Here is a 20,443-nt window from a genome sequence, read left to right as displayed (position 1 = left end):
AGAACAACATTTTTGTAATATCTAATAAACAATTTGATCATACATGACCTACTTCAGGACTTTTTAATGGCGCAGAAAACAGGCAATAGCAACACGGACCAACGACATGAACCAACGACAAGGACCAACGACATGAACCAACAGCATGGACCAACGACGTTCATCACATATGCAGCGAACGCATATGCAACATCTACATGCAACATAGACCAACGACACATAGCAACGACACATCTACACATATGACTTCTACTTATTTTTGACACAAATGGAACCCCATAAATATTAGCTGGTATCTCGCCGGTGGACCTAAATACAGTAACGTAATATTCTAATCGCAATATATACACAATAATATGTCCATCTTACTTGTGAAATGTTGTCTGTCAAGCCCTCGCATCAATAATCCATAGATCCGAACAACAATATCCCTCAGTGCTGAGGCATCTTCTGCTGTTTTGGTTGAGCAAAGTAGGAGGGACGACCGCTCCAAGATGGCCGCCGTATTTCCTGCGCCGGAGCAGCCAATGCGGGGTCTACTCTTATATTGTGTCTATGTCCCCGACCAGCAGCAGTAAAGATGGCCGCCCGGTGACAGCAACGGCTTTTAGTGGAGCACTGACTGCAGCTTCTGACCCGGTTCTGTTGGGATATTGGACCAGGAGTAGTGTGTTGTGATGTGATGCGTTCACTGACTCAGACTGCTTCCATCACTTCATTGTTATCATTTTCAGAAGTTGTTTAGATTTATCGTCCGTCTCCTTCTGCTGCTGAGTTCTGAAACGTCTGATGAAGGGCGACGCTTTGGAAATGATCGCTTGACATTTAGAAGAGGAACAGATAAAACCAGGTCGTTCTTTTTTCTGTGAAGAGGTCGGATTTGAGTCGCTTTGAGTCAACATGTTCTGTCTTCTGGTCGTTTCAGTCGATGTCTAACAGATTCCAACAAGCCGAGAACAAGTCCAGGAAAAACATTTAAATACAACCACAGCAGTCAGGAGGAGTTGACTTCTAAACTACGAGGCAAACCTTTATCCAGACAGACAGCCACAGGTCAGGACAGAAACCAAGTTCCATATTTGACTAAGATAAAGAAAGTCTCCAGATGAAACGATGGTGGGTCGGAGGAGGGCTTGTTCCCAGAACAGAGCCACGTTCTGCTCTGTAGTGGAGATAAAGAGTTGAGCTGAGAAGAAATAATCTGGTTTACTCAGCCTTCACCTGCAGTCATGAGATCCGGATCAGGATCGAGGACCAGAAAGAACAACCCGATTCCAGCTTTAAATCGAGGTCCAACTGAAGCAACATGTCTGGTTCAGACTAAACTCCCAAACTAGGAAAAAAAGCTTCGGACGTTCCCAGTCCACAATCTCAGACACCAAAACCAGGAATGCAGGTCAGCTCATCAAAATCAAGATGTCTGTGCCGACCCAAACTAACAGAACTCTGTCTAGGTAAAGCGGGTCGACACCGGAATCAGTTCTGATCAATTCCTCAAGCTCTGGGAATTCCCAGCAGCTACGCCCCTGGAACCAGACCAGAACTGGAGACAGAACATCTCTACCCAGCAGAGTCTGATTCTGAGGAACCAGAACCGGATCCAGACTCCTGGTTCTTATCTTCAGATCCCAAAGAGCCCAGTCCAAACACACACCGTGGAAAGTGAGGTTATGGTCAGGAAAGGATGAACAGGGTGTAAACATGAATGTTTATGAACAGGGGATTCTGGAACAAACCTTCAGAGATGCTGACAGTGAAAGGACTCCTGGGAATCTGCTGCCCAGCAAAGGTCACACAGACGGTGTGAGGGCCCTCCAGGACGGGGACATAGGTGCAGCGGAATACACTGTCACCTCTGTTCTCCAGCACAATCTCCACTGTGTCCCTCCGGCTGTTGGAGTCCACAATGATGACGCCTACATCCCCGGCTCCCGCCCCTGGGGGACAGAGACACAAGAGGACTTTTCACTGGACAAAGGATGTGGTTGTTCCAGTAGACGACGCTCTCACGTTCATATCAGGACGTCTGCTTGGGAAGCTACCTGCGGTGTAAATGTCGAAGTACGTGGGTTTGTTGGCCACGTTCCCCATCGGCTGCAGTCCGGGCCCGCGGGCCTGGACCCTGGTGGCATCGCCCATGGCCCTGGAGATGTTCACCAGGAAGGGGCTTCTGTCTATGTCCTGGCCGGCAAACAGCACCTTGACCTGGGAGGAGGAAACCTTTTAGGCCGTAAGCGGTTGTTATAGATCTATAACTCTAGGCTGTTCCTCTTTAAGTCCAAAAATAATAACTTCAGTTTTGTTTCTGTTTAGCTGCAGAAGGTTTTGGCACATTTATTTGTTTTAAGCATCTATTCAGTGACTGGAGGGGTTCAGAGTCACCTGGTGACATGGTAATGTAGAGCTGTGTATCGACAGGGAATAAAAAGGGTCAGATCGAATAAAAATGAGTGTACCTCATCTGTACAGACTGGTAGAACAATTGGACATTGATTTTGACATGACCTAGAAGCTATTGAAGGGAAATACTAAATTTAAACTAAAAAAATAGGTAACAAAAATAAAAATTTAGTTAAAATGGAATAAAAATGCATGTGCCTCATATATACAGTTTAGTACAACAATTACACACTGATTTATAGTTAATGTGACACACAATATGGAAGCTATTGAAGAAAACATTATTTAACATTAAAGTTATTTAAAATATTGAATATGACTTGACATTTTAATACAGGGCTATATGTCTCATGTAAAAGCTTGAATTACCACTTTTCTGTATCAGTTGGTCACAAGGCAAAGAATTTACTAATATTTGTTTGACAGGAGTGTTTGGTTCAGAAGTTTGTTGACGGTCCCTAAGTGAAGCCCTGAGGAGGGAGCTGGAGATCGGCTGGCCGAAATTATCGTTCATAAATCAGATCAACCTTGAGTTAAACGCCGCTGGCTCGGTGATATTGGGATGTCCAATATCCAACTCGAAACTAACTTCACTGCAGTCAGTAACACAATAAAACCACCGGGATAAAGTTTGTTTTGGTCTGTGGCACCGAGCGACTGGACCTAAACAACGTCTGACGCAGTGACGTTGGTTCCAAAGCTCTATTGGCCAATAGCAGAGGAGCTGGGCAGCTCTCCTCATTAACATAATGATGCACACGGAAAAGTAAAAGCAGGAGAGGAGAAGAGGCAATGACAAAAGAACGAGGGCTTTTATAAGGAAAAGACAAAATATTTACTTCTCTTGACAAAAACATACTTTTAGGGGAAATGAAAAAGAAAATATATACATTACTTCATGGAAACTCGTGTAAGGAAAAGGAAAAACTACATATATGTTTGTTTTTATTTCTGATTATGTCAGTTTTGGTCCTCCATACCACGCCACTAGAGGCAGTAGCAGGCCCGAAAGATGCGACTAAGAAGCAGATTTAGAAGTACACCGAAAGCTACAGAATTTGTTAAAAACTGAGCTGCACTGAAGTAAATAAGAGAGAGAAGTTCAAATACATGCTGAGAGTGAAAAGAAAATAAAAACAGGAGACCGCGGATAATATAGGAAATAGCGCCCCCTTTACTTCTGGAGTGCAATGGTCCCGTTTCCAGATAAGGTATGAGACTGACAGCGGTCCGTCCCGCCGCTCTGTTTGCTGCTGCGAGGTGGACTTGACTTGGTTTGCACTTCAGGAAGTGATTCTCTGCTCATCCCGGACTGAAGACCTCTGGTCAACTACTTAATGGATTCTTATAATGTATCTGTAATTTAAAATGTAATTTAGGACAAGTCAAGCTTGCTAAAAGTTTTCAAAGTTAGCGAAAGCACTCAGCTAAAAATTAGCTCTGCTATTAGTGGACTAGCTGATGCGTTCCCACTACTGGGAGCTCATCATCTGAAAGATCTGATTTCCATTTCCATCAGATCTTTCAGAGTGTGGCTGGCTGAATTTACAGTTTATTCATTTATGAAGTTTTAAAATATTTACTTTCTTTGGCCCAGACCTCTAAGCCTAAAGTAACTCTGGAGCCTGAAGCCGCCGCTGCCATAAATGAAGCATGCGATGGTTTCATTATCAAAGCATTGTGTGCTCTCTTCACCTTATGAAGACCCTCCACCTTGGGCAGGTACACCACAGAGTAGGTCCGGTTCTTGTCGTTGTTGGGAATCACTCGAGCCTGACGGAACCAGATACACAATGAATCTCAGCTCCTTGACCGGACAGTGGCTGTGTGGCGCTCCAGACCTCCTCGGTGTGTCCCTCCGGATCCTCCACGTACACCAGGACTTCCCCCATGCCGGCCTCCACCGTCTCCACCAGGAACTCTGCTGTTTTCAGGACCGTGTTTCCTCGAGCCTCGATACCTGAAGCAACAGAACCATTTGAGGCCGGAGCAGCAGCATGTTGCACCAATCTGCATCTCCATCAGATTTATAGTGAAGGGCCAACATCTGGACACAGCAGGATTTTCCATTACAACAACTGAGAGGCAGTTCATTTCTACAGAAATATTCAGATTTAATGGCTGCTGAAAGAACCACATACTCCTATTGATTATTCAAACAGGACTGTATGTAAGTATATGAGGTCAGGTGAGATGGAGCTGAAGGTTCACCTGGAACTGATTCACCTGATGAGAGAAGAAAGATTACATTTTCATTCCAACTTCAGTTTCTTCATATAAAAAGTTTGTTTTACCTGAATGTGTCTGTTTATTCATTTTTGTGCCTGGAGGCTGTGCTTCTGTCTGGGAGGTCAGGACAGAACAGACCACAGCACAAAACCTCCAGACTAACATCCTCCACCATGAACAGGAAATCAGCCACATTCTGAAGCGGATCAAACCGTTTCCCCTGGTTCTGGTTGGCGTTGCCTACCTGGACCGTAAGCTTTGGCCCTCTTGGGGTGAAGCGTCTTGGCCCTGAGCGGCGCGCCAGGCTTCAGCTTGGCCTTGGGGAACTGGGACAGGTAGGTCATGACGGAGTGCTCGTCCACATTGGGGTCAACGATCTCCTCTGGAGCTATCACCTGGACGGGCAGAACCACAAGAACACCTGAGGGTCTGACTGGAGGCCCAGAGGAGGACCAGTCTGACCAGCACAACCAAATTAACCAACCAGTCTGACCAGATCAGCCAGTGTGACCAATACAACCAGTACAGCCAGGGACTCCAGCAGCTCCATGAACTACAGGCTCATGGCTTTAGTCTGGGATTTAAACTGGATCAATGGAGGACAGACTGGACCTCATGATGGTACATTTATCAGGACCGGTCTGGAACACCTGCAGGACTTCCTGCTTTCCAGCCAATCAGAAGACAGCTTAACATTACCTGTGGGACTCCCAACCAGTCGTCGGCCTGCTGCATGGCCTCCCTAGCATTTTCCACCGGCTGACTGGGATCCCAGCTCTCCCAGTCTGGACACAGACCTGGAGGTGGCAGAGGAAACGTTTCACATGAATCGGCTCAGTCCTAACCGGTCTCAACTGGTCCCGGTAGCATTTTAACTGGTCCCAGTCCCTACCAGGAGCACAGTTGTCCACCAGTGCTCCCAGTGCCTTGCCGTCCCTCCAGTCCCGGTGGAAGTTGGTGATGGGCAGCTGGGGCACCTTGTTCTGGATCCAGCCCAGCAGCCGCTGCTTGGGCGTCAGCTTCCTGGCATCCTCATCGTCCTCGTCCTCCCAGGTCGGCATGGAGATGGAGTAGTGCAGGATGAGCGTCCAGATCAGACCCAGGATCAGCTTCAGGTTCCCATCCACGATGGCTTTGGAGTCTGGGGGACGGATGTAGGAGGATATGGGTGGGACAGAGAGGGGCAGGAGGGAAACAGGGGGACAGGAAGAGACGTCAGTCAGTAGGAAGGTTGAGTTTCCAAACCTTACATCCTTTTTGTTATTTTTCCATCTATTTTTATTGAACGTTACAACAGCAACAAGAATCAAATGCACTGAGGAAATTAAAGCAGTGAAACAGGAAACTAAAGCAGTTGATCATGAAGATCATGAGTTTTTATAAAGTGGATGTTGGATCCCAAATGTCGACGTGACAGCAGAGAATCGTTCCGGCTGCTGATCTCAGGGAGTTTTCCAGGAACATGTGAGACGAGTTAACGAGCTGCTGGAACGATACTGATGTCAGGAAACTGTCTGGAGGACGAGATCACTCCTCTGACATCACTGACCCACTTCCTGCTGCACATCAACCCGACTTTCACTTTTCTGTCACTGAGCGGAAAAGTTTGATCCAGCAGCAGCAGTGAAGTCATGGCTGGGCCAGGAATGAGTCACGTTAATAGGAAACACACACAGGAAGGGATCTGGGGAAGGCCGTCTGCATAGTGAGGTCATGATGAGGTCATGATGAGGTCACTACGGCCAAACTACGGCCAGACAACGAAAGGACCAGACCTGGAGTTATTCAGGAGGAAAGCAAAATCAGGGCTGAGACGTAAAGGACTTGAGTGAATTCGGCCCCCAAACCTGCTTCAAAGCTAACAAAATTAGCACCAAACCTTTGTGCTAATTTGTCAGACTCAGCAGGAAACCAATTTCCAGTTGCCTCCCAGTGGTTCCAGTATACAGCCCCAGTCTGGTCTCTGGGAACCTGCAGTGACTTAAATGATCGTTAAGGCTTCATGGTCGGTTCTGAACTTCAGGTTCAAGCTGTCCCGGGCAGAACCAAAACAGAACCAGCCCTCGACATCTGACCTGGTTCCAGACCGGGTTCTTCCTCCGGTCTGGAACCCAAACCCTTCAGCAACATTCCTCAGAACCAAAGCGGCCAATCAGAGCAGAGTGGGCGTGGCCAAAGCCTGAATCGGCGCTCTGTCTACTGGACTCAGCGTGACAGTCAGCAGATCTTCATCATGAGGAAGACGAGCTGCTGCTGCTGCTGCTGGCAGAACTGGTCCGGACCAGAACCGGACCAGAACCTAACCCTGGCCAGGATTCTATGCACAGTCTGAACTGGTTCCTGACTCTGTTCAAAGTGCTCTGAATGAACAGTTCTCGGTTCTGAACCATCAGGCACAAAATCTCCTAGCAGATCCAGAAACCAACTGGGTCTTTAGGTTCCTCGCCCCGACATGGTTACCATGGAGACGACGTGGGAACAACCCCAAAACTACATGCGACAGGTGATCTCTGGTTACCATGGTTACGGTCACCCATCTGACACCTGGCCATCTGCTGCTGTCCCAGGTCCAGGTTCTGGTTCTGGTTCTGTCCTGCATGTGTTCAGCAGCCGTGACCCACAGAACCAGTGACCCGGTTCTGACTCAGCGCCTCAGGCAGCTGCTGCTGTTGGCCATCTTGGAGCCAACAGGAAGTGCACCAGCTATAGCAGATCAGAAGAACTGGAACCGGGTCCCGGACCTGGTACCAGGTCAAGGACCCGGTACCGGTCACTCTGATGGAAATGTGATTTATATCGACTCAAATGAAAAATGAAAAAACTAAATTAAGAGAAAAACTAAGAGCAGAGCAGCAAACAAGATTTATTCTGCTGTTAAAAACAAAATAAAAAAATCAAATAGAAAATCCAGACTGAATATTGACTAAAATAAAATAAAATAAAATGTGGGATTTAATGAAATGATTCAAAATATGATATAAAATGGTTTTAAATTTATACTTCTGAGCAGACCCACAATGCAATAGGACCTTAACGAGCTGCTGCAGCTCATTGGCTGGACTCAGGAAGGGAATTGGCCGGATTGGGCCTCAGCCCACCCGAACCAGAACCCGGCCCATCTGAAGTCTCCATGTTCCACCTGAGCTTCTCTACAGGAACTCCAGCTTCCTCCCAGAGTCTGACACACGGCTGCTAAGCTAACAGAGCATTAGCGTCTCTGTGGACCAGAGTCCATGTGGACCCGCCTCTCAGGTCCAACAGAACCAACAGAACTCACTGATCAGTTCTCAGTTCTTGGTCAGCTCCACAGGAAGTCCCAGTGAGTCACAGATCCAAAATAAGCAGCGAGCAGCGTGTGTGTGTGTGTGTGTGTGTGTGTGTGTGTGTGTGCGCGTGTGTGTGTGCGCGTGTGGGTGTGCGCGTGTGTGTGTGTGTGTGCGCGCGTGTGTGTGTGTGTGTGTGTGCATGTGTGTGTGTGTGTGTGTGGGGGGGGGTTCCTGGCTTCAGATGGACATTCCTGAGCGCTGACTGCTGCAACACATGGCAGCCATTACTCTGACAGACAAACACGAACCGACAGAATTAGAAAATACAAGAATGGCTCTTCAGGCAGGGAACCCTGACCAGGTTCTGGAGATCTGAGCGGATCCAGAACCCGGCAGGAGGAACGGAGAGCCGGATCGGAACCAAATGGAAGCCACCAAACCAGCAGAACACAGAGAAGTAATCCTTGGCGGTTCTGGCAAAGTCCAGAAAAATGAAACCCAGAGAGGAACCAGAACATCCTGAAGCAGAAACCTGAAAAGTCCTGAAGGGAACCTCCGGAACCGGAAAGATGTTCCGATACGTCTTTACGAAAACAAACTTTCAGAGTAATCCAGATGATGGATTAAAGAGAGAAACATGAAGTTTACTGAAACAACAAGAAATCCAGAAAGAATGTAGAAGAAACGGAGCAGAAACAGAATCTGGAAAAGGCTGAAACTTTTCCATTATTTACACTGTAAAAACACAAAACCTTCTACCTCAGTACACTGGAAATAAAAAAGAAACAACTTTTCACAGGAGGTTGTTGTAAGTCAATTTCTACCTTGTTCCACTGGCAGATTAATCTCTTATAAAATAAATCTTTTCATGTTTCAAGTGAAATAAAATATCAACAAGTTATTAACTTGAAACCAGCTGTAAGTTAGTTTCATCTTATTTTAACTGTACTGGGATATTTGCACTAGAAACCAGAGTAAAATACTTGGTAGGATTTTGTGTTTTTACAGTGTAAATAATACAGGATGTTCCCATGAAAAAGTAGCCCGCCTTCCTGCCAGAGTGGCCCCCAAAATCAACTTGTGACTTTTATCTGTGGGGCAATTTGAAGGGAAAAGTTTATGCTAATAACTCAAGAACTTTACAGCAGTTTAAAGACGATATTCATAATGTGATTCAGAGGATTGGTGCCCCTGAGTTGCATCACGTATATGACAATATGTTAAGGCGCGCCCAAAACGGCAAAGGATCATTTCCAGCTCTTTCTGTAAAGATTGAGTACACATTTGGGATATATATAAAGAAAATCCAGAAATGATCCAGAAGCCGTGAAACAATGAAAGATCTAAATAAACTAGGAAAAGCAAACATTTTATATTTTTAATCCCAGAGACACAAAATCTCTTGTTTCTGATTCTGGCACTTAATCAAACTGAGTCTGCTGCTAATTCCTGGGGGCCACAGGGTGCATGGCCCTGGGCCCCCAGCAGCTGGGACTGGCCCTGGTGATGCCTTCAGCTCTACGAGTCTATTTTCAGCAGCAGAGTTCAGCTGTCCTGCATCAATCAGCTCCAGGGCCACCCAGGGCCCAACAGGGCCAAACTAGAGGCTCCTGGGTCCCACTGGGGCCGCCCATGGCCCAAAGGGCCAAACTAGAGGCTCCCAGCAGCTGCAGGCCCTTCCTCTGGTCCTGGACGCTGCAGGAAGCGTCTGAGTCAGCAGAAGATCTGCAGTTTGACTTCCAGAAGAATGGAGAAGTTCTCCTCCAGGATCCGACCTGCTGACCTCCAGAACCAGAACCTCTTCTAGTCTCCTGAAACACGTCCACTTCCTCAGAGATGGAACATCTACAGAACTCCTGATAAAAATCTTCAAACTTTCAACTTAACCAGAACCAGCAGAACCTTCACTGAAGTCCAACAGCCTGGACCAGCAGATGGTGGAAGTTCTCCGATGGGTTCAGGATCCAGTTGGAGAATCTCAGACACCTGCGACCCTGAGGAACACCAAGCAGACCCAGAACATCTAGAACGCTTCAGAGAACCCTTCGTTTGCTTTGTGTCTGCCGCTGAAAGTTTCAGAGGTTTTAAATCAACTGGAACCTTCTGGAAGTTCTGTGAAGATCCAGAACCTTCCAGAACCTCTGATCTGCTCAGGTTTGCTCAGGTTCTTCCAGGTGATCAAAAACCCTGGAGAACCAAAGAACCGGAGGAACTGAGGAAGGTTCTGCTGGCTTCTGGATCCATCCAGAACCTTCCGACCCTCTGCCCCCCCAGCAGCTCGTGTCTGGCCTTCAGAACCTCCAGAACCGGGTCGTTCTCTCACCAATGGACACCAGCTTGATGTGCTCCCGCTCCAGGAACTCCAGCGCCACGGACACGTTCTCCAGCTTCATCTGCCGAAAGTTGGGTCGCAGGTGGTACTTCCGGTACATCTTCTTCTGGCTCAGCACCTCCAGCAGCCCGATGAGCTTCAGCCCGTCGCTCAGGTCCCTCTGCAGGTCCGCGATCCGCCTGTTGAGCCCCTTCAGGTGCTCGTTGCACCACCTGGTGAAGGTGTTCTGCTGGATCTTCTTCCACGGCGCGTCCTCCGCCAGGTCCTTCTCGGTGGCCGGCATCTCCTCCTCCTCCTCTGCGGGCTCTGCGGGGCTGAGGAAGAAGAGCTGCTGCGGCTCCAGGAAGCCGCTGTTCTTCATCATGCTGCGCGGCTGTCACACGGGCTCGGACCGGGTCGGAACCGAGGAGGAGGAGAAGCGCGGCGGCGGGGGCAGAGCCAGGATCAGAGTCCGACAGCTGGGTTCGGTCCGTGGGGAAGGTCCGGGAAAAGTTCGGCTCGGTCCGGAGGAAGAGACTCCGAGTGCGGGGCAGCGGTTCGGTTCGGACAGAATGGACTCGTTTCGGACTGACCCGCAGGGTTAGGGATCTCCGCGTCACTCCACTGGACCCCCAGGAATGACCCCTCCACACCCCCCACCATGACCTCACCATCAGGCTGCAGCTGATTGGTCCGCGGCGGCCCGGGGGGCGGAGCCTGCCCCCTCCAACACGATCCGAACCCGGGACTCCCGTCCCGCTGACGCCCCGGGTATTTTTAGAGTCTGCAGCTCGTAAAGAGGAGAGAGGGGACCAATCAGAGGACAGAGACACCGAGGGGACCAATCAGAGGACAGAGACATGTCCACAGGCTGTCTTCAGAGACAGAGAACTAATTTATAAATTAAGCTGATTAAATTTGTTGAGCCTCTAGAACCAGTAGAACCAGTGGATGGAGCAGTAGCGCCTCCTGCTGGACCACCTGGAGAACTACAACCTGGATCAGGACAGAGCTGTGGACACACCCACACCTGGACAGAGAACCTCACATCTAGGTGAGAACCTTCCTGGGTCAGAATCGGCTTTTTGCTGTTTGCGTAAAAATTAAATCAATCTGTTAAAAATGACTTCCTCCCTGCAGGGGGCGCAGAGGAGGTTACCCTTACTCACTCAGAACCACGGAACCAGGTCGAACAGGGTCCAACCAACAGAACACACAGAAAACGCCAAGTTTCATTAAATTTATTACAATTGATCTGGCATCACAGGAAGTCACAGGAAAAAACAACAGGAAGTGCAAACAGCAAGAACATACACTATCAAAATAAAATACAGTTAAAAAAAAACAAATAAAAATCAGAAACCAGGAAAATAACAGGAAGTCTGAGCAGCGCAGATCAATTTACAAAGTGCTTCAACTAACGCAACATGAGGCAACAGGTTTGCTCTCGTCAACCTGCTTGGTTCCGATGAAATAAAACAAAAAGGTTCTGGTCCGATTCTTCTGGACAAGGAAAATCCAGATTTGCAGAAAAGTTCTGATGCTGGAAACCAGAAACAGAAAGTCAGCTTCCTTTTTACTGGTGTGAGGTCAAAGAGTCCAGACCAGGTCCATCAGAACTCATCCAGAACATTTCCTCAGATCAGCCACCAGCTTGTCCACCTCGGCCTTGGAGACGAAGCGAGGTCGGCGGCGCACGCTCCGCTTGGTGTGGTGCTTGCGGTTCCTCTGGTACATGTCTGCAGGACAGAGGGACAGGTTCAGTCCAGAGAGGACAAGAACCATCAGAACTTCTACAGACCACGGTACGGCCATATGCTGACGACACTCTCACTGTGTCTGAATGTCTGAGCAACGATCAGGTCAATCTGCTCAGGTCAGCAGAATCAGCCCCAAAACCCGACCGTGGCTTTAGGGTTCTCTTCATATCCCTGATGTGTTTATCAGAACCTCTACAGGTCCAACAGAACCTAATTTCCTCTGGTTTCACACAGACTCCTGTGTATCAGGACAAGTCATTAATAAAACACCTGATTGTGTTGAAGCTCTTTTGGACTTTGGGTCAGGCCTTAGAGCCACCAACCTGTGCACACGTTCCCTTCATTAACCGGGATGAGAGAGTCCGGACATGAACAGGCCAACGAGTCCAAACCACAGTCTCGCTGTCCAGACTGTGGTCTGGACTCCCTGGTCTGGACTCAATGAAGAGTCCAGACCAGGTGATGCAGGCATGAACAGCCGGCGGTACCTCTAAAGGAGACGACGTAGACCCTCTGGCCTTTCACCACCTGGACTTCGGTTTCTCCAGAGACAAAGGCCTCCTCCAGGGTTCTAGACGCCACTGAAGTGGACCGCTGCTTCTCATCCTGACGGAACCAGAACATGTCGTTATAACCTAAAGACCGGCTGAGACGGTCCAGATCGTCGGGCCGACTCACCAGCTGCCCGTACTCCAGCCAGCCGCCCCGCTCTGCCCGGTAGTACCACAGCCACTGGGTGGTCAGGCTGTAGTGCGGCGGCCTCCTCACCCAGGAGACGGTGGACAGACGGCGGACGGGCATGGACTCCATCGTCATGGTGACAAAATCCACCCGCTGATAGTCTGAGCTGCAGGACAAGAGGCGTTGAGAGGCGACTCTGTGACCCCAGAGCAGACCTAAGGTGAGCCTCACCTGTGAGTCTTAGCCGGGTTGCAGTAATCCCGTTCAATCTCCTCCATGTTCTCCAGGTCCGACCAGCACCGGCCATCATAGATCTCCCACTTATAGGGCAGGTGGAAGTGGACCTGGCGGCAGCCGTCTGCACAGAAACATGGACCCTGAGACCGGCGCTCTGCTGCCACCTGCTGGTCACCACAGCAGCTGCATGTGGAGGAACTCACCCTGGAACCTGCAGCTGTTTCTGATGAAATGCAGACAGATTTCCTCCGTCTCGTCTGTCTGGGCCGCTTTACAGAACTCACCACAATCTGGGTCTGACACACAAACAGAACATTTCAGCACCTGAACAGCAGGAGGTGCTAAAATCCCCTTTACACACCTTATACTTGATTTTGATCATTTCAATTTGTGTTGATTTCTAAGCTATTTTTTTCCTCACATTTTATGGGACTAATTTAGTCTTTGTTGTATATTTCTGAACTTTGCTTTATGTTTATATTTGTGAAGTTACAGTTAGATTTTTATTTTTTTTATTATTTTCCATACACAACAAAAAGCCTGTGGCGATAGCTCATGTTAATGTTCTGGGTGTTGGTGAAACTACAGACTTTGATCTCTGATGAACATCTGATGTTCAATCAGGCTGAGTTTGGTTCACTAGGGGGCGCCGTTTGGAAAACATCAACAGCAATAATCTGGGATATTTAACCAGTCAGAGAAAAAAATCAGTTTTTTTTGTTTTGTTTTGTTTTTTCAAAATTTATCTGACTCGAAGCTTTGTTAATTTATGTTTTATTATGTAGCGCACCATGTTCTGGCCGGGTGATTATCTGTGAGGCCAGCGCTCTTACTTCCACCTATGAGTTGCTGTGAAGTGCCGGCGGCCTGGTGTTGAATTGTGCGACATTTTGTGAGGATTGTTGAATTCTGCGGTGCGATGGTTGGACTACGACAGCTTTTGTGGCGTCGGAATAGCGTCGTCACAGAGAGAGAGTGAGAGATCTCTGATTCCTCGGATAATCGTACAAATATTCTATAGTGTACTCGATTACTAAAATATTCTTTTACAACAGCCCTAAAGTATTTACTTTGAAACTAAATACTTAGCTTGCTAAGTAAATATTCAGTTTGAGACTGTGACATTTATAGATGAATGAATCACATGGTGAAAATATGACTGAACAATGAACATTGATGTTTCTCTTATAATTAAACCAAATTACTGCTGTTCATTTCTGACTAATGTTATAAACGACCACAGGTCACCGAGGAACAGCAGCGTGTGAGAGAGCAGCATCATACCGGAGGAGGACGTTTCAGCTCACCGTCTGCAGCAGGAGCAGCAGCAGCAGGTGATGCAGCAGGTGATGCAGCAGTGGCGGCAGCGTTCAGGTACTGGGCGTTCCTGTAGATGGCGGGCAGATCTCTGATGAGCTGGCGGCTCAGCCCCCTCTGCTCCAGGACGCTCTGGCTGCGCAGGTCCACGGCGTGCTGCCGCCTGCACCGCGGCCCGAACCGGCAGACGCCCTGCAGGAAGTGCTGGCACAGGTGCAGCTTGGAGCAGGAGTCCTGGAACCTGCAGCCGCCATGAGGAGCCGAGCCTTTGTTGTAGTGAACACACACCTGAGGAGGAGGAGGAGGAGGACAGGTACGGGTCAAACCTTCATCAGAGGAAACTCTGCTGGACATCATCCTCAGCCACATGTTGCTACACCAGCCTTTACTTTGAAAGGCAACAGCTGTCTTCTTCCTGTTTAGCTGAAGTTCTGCAAAGACAACATGGCTGCTGAGAAAGCCAGCGCCTAAAGGAGGCAGCCAACATGCTGACATGGGAAACTGGTTGCTATGGTGATTCCCTCCAACTGCACCATGAGCCTCAAAATGACCCAGAGTGGGAAACATTAGACAAACTCAGAACCTTCAGGTCCAGTTCCTCCAGAACCAGCCAATGAGAGGGGCGTGTGTCTCTGCTCTCTGATTGGTCAGAAACCAGGAAATCCTGAAGCAGTGGGAGAAACATCTACGACTGGATGGAGAAACTGGTTCTGACGATTCTACCGGGTCAGAACCATCATCACACCGAGCTCAGCAAAATCTGGAAGGATCCTCAAAGTTAAACTGGGATTATGGACAAACTGGGAGCACAACTGGGCCTGGGAACCTCCAGCTTCCTGTGACCCAGTCAGACTCTGGATGATGGTTCTGATGGAGGTGACACTGAGTCCAAACAGGACTGGGTTCTTACTGCTTTTTAGTTACACACGACATAAAAGCTCCACATGAACCTGTTCCTGATCCAAACCATCTTCAGTTCAGATGAACAGTTTCAATTAGACTGATTTTAACATAAAAGGTGAACAGGAAGAGTTTTACTTTACCTGCTGTGGATTCCTTGGGTGAGACATTCTTAGTTTATTTATTTAGTTCATTTAGTTTTTTTTTTGTTTTTCTTCTCATCTTGCATTCTCTCCATTTTGCTTTCAGTATTAAACTTTAACATTAAGCCTCCAGTTTCCTCTTCCTCAGATCTTCACCCCGTCCTCCTCCCTTCCATCCAGGCAGGGCAGGAGCTCAACTGGTCCAACTGGTTCCAGTAAGCCAAAGCACAGGCATGAACACTCTGAATCATCAGTGGAACGAAAACACACCAAACCCCGGGAGTCGGACCTGGAGTCAGTCCAGGACTTGGATAACCAGCATCTCCAAACCGGTTGGATTTTATCAGGTTTTACTCTGAGGAATCTGCATTTTGCTCCCGTTAGAACAGTTTGGACGTTAATCTGAACGTTTTCTGGGACGTCCTGAGACAAAATGAGGCGAGTGACGATGGAAACAGAACAGACAGACAACACAAGTCGGAGCTTTTCAAAATAAGACAGGAAATTAGTGACCTTAACGGCCCTTTTATTAAGTTTTGGGACTATGACTGATAACCCTGTTCCTTCTAATCATGTTTTCAATTGGAGGAACCTTTTGGATGAAAAGTGAAATATCTTCAGAAACCATTAGAGTTTCTACTTAAGTACAAGAGAACAATCACCACCAGATGGCGCTCTTACCCGAGGTCAAAGTTTACAGCCTGTAGAGAGTTCTTTATCTTCTGAATCCACCAGATTAAAATAATCCCAGACAGATCTAAACATCTCGAGGAGTTCCTCTGCTGACAGCGTCTGCAGCCAGGTGCTCTTGAAAAGTTCAGCCATCTTTAAAGTTTACTGCCATCTAGTGGTCAGGACTGGTGCTGCCAGCTGCAGAGCAGCATGAAAACCCAACAGCATCTTTAACAAAGCAGTTCTGATGCGTTTGGTCTGAAGAACCAGCAACACATTTCAGGCTGCATATTATCGACCGCTCCACTCAGCCGTATGTTTGACAGGCGCACTGAAGTATCAGCGCATTTAATCCATCATAATTCGCTAAATACTAAACTGATTTTCACAATTTATTTTGCTGTAAACCTTATTCACACAGCTATCACAGCTATATTTACAACAAAGTTAGTTTAAAGGTATTTTTGAATTGACTGATGATGGTTTAGTGTATTTAAATATTCTTAATGGGGACAACAGAATAGATTGGGAATATAATATTTTGATATTGATGTATGATGAGCATTTTACACGGCACACAATCAGTCATACGATTTTAATATATTATTTAGTAATATCAATACATATATATATATATATAAACAAAATAATACAATCATATAGAAACAAAGATGATTAAATAATGATTAATACTGAATAATGTATTAAAGTACACATATTTATATGCACATGGTTATATACATAATATCTATGTAGGTTTTATTCATATTTTCCAGCCGAGGAGCTTCATCCATCTCTTCCTCACATCGTGTCTCTATGAAACCTTCAAAACTAAAACCATCTTCCAGGGGTGGCCAAGTCCAGTCCTCGAGAGCCACCATCCTGCAAGATTTAGAAGTATCCTTACTCCAACAGACCGGGATCAGCTCTACAGAGGCCTGATAACGAGCCAGTCATTTGATTCAGGTGTGTTGAAGCAGGGATGCATCTGAAACTTGCAGGATGGTGGCTCTCGAGGACTGGACTTGGCCACCCCTGCTACAGAGTGAAAGAATCACACATAAATAACAGTCTTTGCCACCTTGTGTCGCATAATCTAAATCAATATTAGGGAATAATTAAAATGTTCTAATTTTCCCTAATATATCTCGGTTCGCCTTCATAGCTGAACCTGGTAGCGCTGTAGCTAATATTAGCTGGCATTTTGCCGGTGGACTTAAATACAGTTTAGTTTAGTTTAGGGTTAGTAATATTTTATTCACAAAATATAAACAGTCCATCTTACTTGTGAAAACTTTAACCCCAGAAATCTCACGACAATAGTTCGTCGATATGAACAAAAATATCCGGTGGTGCTGAAGCTTCTGCTGCTGTTTTAGTTTAGCCAAGTAGGAGGGCGACCTCTCCAAGATGGCCGCCGTTTCCTGCACCAGAGCAGCCAATGCGGCGTCTACTCTTATATAGGTTAGCTTCGTTCCTTATATTATGTCTATGATCAGTAGCACACAGCTGCTGTACTACGGAGCAGAAAGCTGACGTTGTTGTTTCTCTCTACATCCAGTGGGTGGCGCATGTCGCTACAATTGAGAGTAGCCACACAGGCACCACCCCTTGAAGGAAACAAACACACCCAGTACAACACTTTCATTCTATTGGCTGAGAAGTTGCCAGGCAACTGTGCCAAAAAGCGTTTTCAAAAGCGAACAGAGAGTCTGAGCAGAGACTACGTGTGAGCACCAGGAGAGGTTTTGAGAACAAACGACATGAGATCCTGCTTTCAGACCGAAAATGTGTGCTCTTGGATTATGGCAGGAAAATCCCCCCATATCTGCTCTGGCCTGTGTGAGCTACCTGAGCAGGTGTGGAGGTTACCTCAGGCAGCAGCTGCGGGTCGTTCTGCAGCAGCAGCAGGAACAGCTCGTCCTCCTGCAGCTCGTGCAGCGTGCATTCTCTTAGCAGCCCGGCGTTGTGCTTGGAGGAAACATCATGGGACAGCTTACACAACTTCCTGTTTAGAAAAGACATCGATAAGACCTGGAAACACCAGGGGCCTCATGTCCACTATAAAACTTGGCGTACAGACAAATTTGGAAAAGTGCGGCGCACAAAAAAGTCCGGATGTATAAAGCCGTGCGCACGCACGTCACTGCGCACCTTCCCTGTATAAATCCTGATTTACAGGAAACGGAGCAGCTGCTGGTCGCCTGTCGGCTCCATAAATGCATTTTAATGTAAATTAGTATAAATATCTGGAAGTCTGCAGTCACGTGAAGCAGTAACCATGGCAACGTCCTTGTTTGTAGCAGTAAAATCATATATTTTATTTAAAAGGAGCTTTCAGGACACATAAGGTCACCTCACATAAATAAAAATAATTTTTAAAGAAATATATCCAATTTAAAAAGAAGAAAAGACAGAGATCGTCCAAATGCCCGTTGGAGCAGCAGAGCGTTCAGCCCGGATTTAAGACTCAGAGAGGCTCTGAGTGAAAATGTGGACGTTTGTTCTACATACAGGAATCGTGTGAATAAGTTGTACAATTACAGAATAGAGATGCTTTCTGTCCATAAAGGCGCATTCACAAAGCGGACGGCTCCTTGTTTAAGTTCTGCTCAGAGCTCCAGGGTGATCAGTCTGGATTCATCTAAACGCTAATAAACCATCATCAAGATTTCCCATCAGATCAATATGATCTCTGATCAATCCTCCCTCTGAATCCTTCCATTGGCGATGTTCTCCATCAGAGCCGAAGCTCTCCTGTGATTGTCTCCACACCTGATCACCTTAAAATAATCAAACTGTTTTCTGCGGCGCACAGATCGATGCGTTACATCTTAATGAGACAAAAACTGAGGAAAATTATTGACATTGGAATGAGGTTTTCACATCCTTTTATTATTTTTATTATCATTTTGTGTGCATGTTATTGTCTGAGGATAAATCGGTTCAGTTTCATTGTTTACGTTTAAACAATAAAATATTAAAATCATGAAGAAGACATCAGGTTTGAAGCTTCCTGGTCTAAATAACTGAATGTCATCAGGTTTCAGTGATTTAGGTGAGTTTTGATGCTTTGTAGTTTGATATTGTTCACAGAAAAGGTTTGTGTGGCCGCCGCACATTTTCACGCAGGGAAAAAGTGTGTGTATATTTACGCAAACTTTAAGCAAAGTTAATTTTTATACATGCCGACTTATGCGTAAAATATGGCGCCGCACATTTTGTGCGTACCCACGCTTTATACATGAGGCCCCTGGTGACTCAGATGATAAAACAAAACTCTAGATTTGGGAGAAACACACCATAAATACTTAAAAATTAATTATTTCTACAGTTTGAATAAATTATTAAATTAAATGATGATAAAGCATTAAATAAGCTATAATTTTTATTTTCAGACATGTACAACTTAAATAAAGCAAAGACAAATAATTATGTCACTTGTGACTTTGTAAGAAATATTTTCCTTCTGTTTCTCCAAATTGGTTTGTGAGAACAGAATAAAACCAGAGTAGAACTGCAGTAGAACTGCATCGATGGATGGAATAAACTTTATTTTAACTGAACCGGGACCACAGGCTTGGTTCAGTTCTGGTTCTGGTCCTGGTTCTGTTGGAACCGTTGGGATCTCAGCCCAGACCGGAAGTGTACCTTCAGGTTTCGTTTCTCTACAAACTAAAACTCACTTGATGGCTCTCGGTTTATGACGTCACTGTGACGTAAGGAAAAGTTGATATTGTTTTCCTCAGTTTTTATTTGGTTCTGTTTAATATTCCGTGCAGAAGTATCAGGTCGGGTTCGAGATGGACTCCTGCTGGGAATCCCGGAATGAATTCCTGGTTTTTGACCCATAAACTGTGTGAAACGTCGGAACCAGAACCTCCGATGGGAAGAACCCGGGGGTGAAACTTTCTCTCGATCACAACAAATCAAGTTTTCGTCTCCTCTCAAGTTTAATTCCTAAACTTTCGTTTCGCTTCATGAGAGAAAACTGAGTATGTATCAGTCCGCGGCGGAGAGAAATAGTCCCGCGGCGGTTCGGGTTCTAGTTCCTGTGTGAACGGCTCACCTGCCCTTCCCGAACCTGCAGTTCCCGAAAACGTAGAAACGGCAGAGATGCAGCTGCTGGCAGCTTCCCCCGCACCGCTCCCCCCGGCTGTAGGCGCCGCAGAGCCGCAGGGAGGTGCGACCGACCACCGAGTAAGACTCCCCGTCCGGGACCAGCAAGAAGCGCTGCGGACAGTTCTGGATGATGTAGATGAAGTCTTCATTTGTCATCCTGCAACGCTGCTGCAGCTCCTGCTGCAGCTGCTGCAGCTGCATGCAGCCCCTGCGCTCACACAGGCAGCTGGTGGCCTGCAGGATCACCGAGCTGATGGACGGCATCCTGCTGCTGCTGCCCGGACAGAGGCACTGAGCTCCGGGAGGACAGAGGCTGGGCTGGGCGGGGAGGAACCAGACTCTGAGGGAGGGGCCAGTCCAGGGGGAGGGGCTAGGAGTCCAGGGGGTGGGGCTAGAGGTCCACGT

General features: G+C 47.1%; 2 protein-coding genes and 1 long non-coding RNA gene across 3 annotated transcripts; 1 reads left to right on the top strand and 2 right to left on the bottom strand.

Annotated features, from left to right (window-relative positions):
• Positions 1 to 291: 291 nt before the first annotated feature.
• Positions 292 to 10,920, bottom strand: LOC106940132 (filamin-C-like). The gene is made up of 8 exons (XM_015022778.1): positions 10,219 to 10,920; positions 5,522 to 5,770; positions 5,329 to 5,426; positions 4,874 to 5,024; positions 4,242 to 4,360; positions 4,096 to 4,173; positions 2,043 to 2,205; positions 292 to 1,937 (listed from the first exon to the last, which is right to left on the bottom strand). The coding sequence occupies exons 1-8, from the start codon at positions 10,589 to 10,591 to the stop codon at positions 1,675 to 1,677; spliced, it is 1,494 nt and encodes a 497-aa protein (XP_014878264.1). The 5' UTR covers positions 10,592 to 10,920; the 3' UTR covers positions 292 to 1,674.
• On the top strand, positions 361 to 17,711 carry LOC106940135 (uncharacterized). The gene is made up of 3 exons (XR_001423012.1): positions 361 to 371; positions 5,840 to 5,843; positions 16,961 to 17,711. It is a non-coding gene; the product is annotated as an uncharacterized LOC106940135 (long non-coding RNA).
• Positions 11,432 to 20,363, bottom strand: parp12b (poly (ADP-ribose) polymerase family, member 12b). The gene is made up of 8 exons (XM_015022779.1): positions 19,986 to 20,363; positions 17,789 to 17,924; positions 14,192 to 14,489; positions 13,088 to 13,180; positions 12,879 to 13,005; positions 12,645 to 12,813; positions 12,455 to 12,572; positions 11,432 to 11,945 (listed from the first exon to the last, which is right to left on the bottom strand). Exons 1-8 carry the CDS (start codon positions 20,300 to 20,302, stop codon positions 11,827 to 11,829), a joined length of 1,377 nt encoding a protein of 458 aa, XP_014878265.1. The 5' UTR covers positions 20,303 to 20,363; the 3' UTR covers positions 11,432 to 11,826.
• Positions 20,364 to 20,443: the final 80 nt, after the last annotated feature.

This window comes from Poecilia latipinna, unplaced genomic scaffold (assembly GCF_001443285.1).
Source record: "Poecilia latipinna isolate Pla-1442-1.1 unplaced genomic scaffold, P_latipinna-1.0 Scaffold3103, whole genome shotgun sequence".
Taxonomy (NCBI): Eukaryota; Metazoa; Chordata; class Actinopteri; order Cyprinodontiformes; family Poeciliidae; genus Poecilia; species Poecilia latipinna.
Note: the sequence above shows the minus strand (reverse complement) of the source record. Positions and strands in the feature narration are given on the sequence as shown.

Bases quoted from the DNA above. Each gene is read 5' to 3' on its own strand.
- LOC106940132 (XM_015022778.1), bottom strand. From the start codon at position 10,591: ATGATGAAGAACAGCGGCTTCCTGGAGCCGCAGCAGCTCTTCTTCCTC. The intron at 4,174-4,241 runs GTCTGGAGCGCC...TGGTTCCGTCAG, and splicing joins CGGAGGGACACACCGAGGAG to GCTCGAGTGATTCCCAACAA. The intron at 1,938-2,042 runs GTAGCTTCCCAA...TCTGTCCCCCAG, and splicing joins CTTCGACATTTACACCGCAG to GGGCGGGAGCCGGGGATGTA.
- parp12b (XM_015022779.1), bottom strand. From the start codon at position 20,302: ATGCCGTCCATCAGCTCGGTGATCCTGCAGGCCACCAGCTGCCTGTGT. The intron at 12,814-12,878 runs GTGAGGCTCACC...CTTGTCCTGCAG, and splicing joins AACCCGGCTAAGACTCACAG to CTCAGACTATCAGCGGGTGG. The intron at 11,946-12,454 runs GTACCGCCGGCT...TCTGTCCTGCAG, and splicing joins CTACGTCGTCTCCTTTAGAG to ACATGTACCAGAGGAACCGC.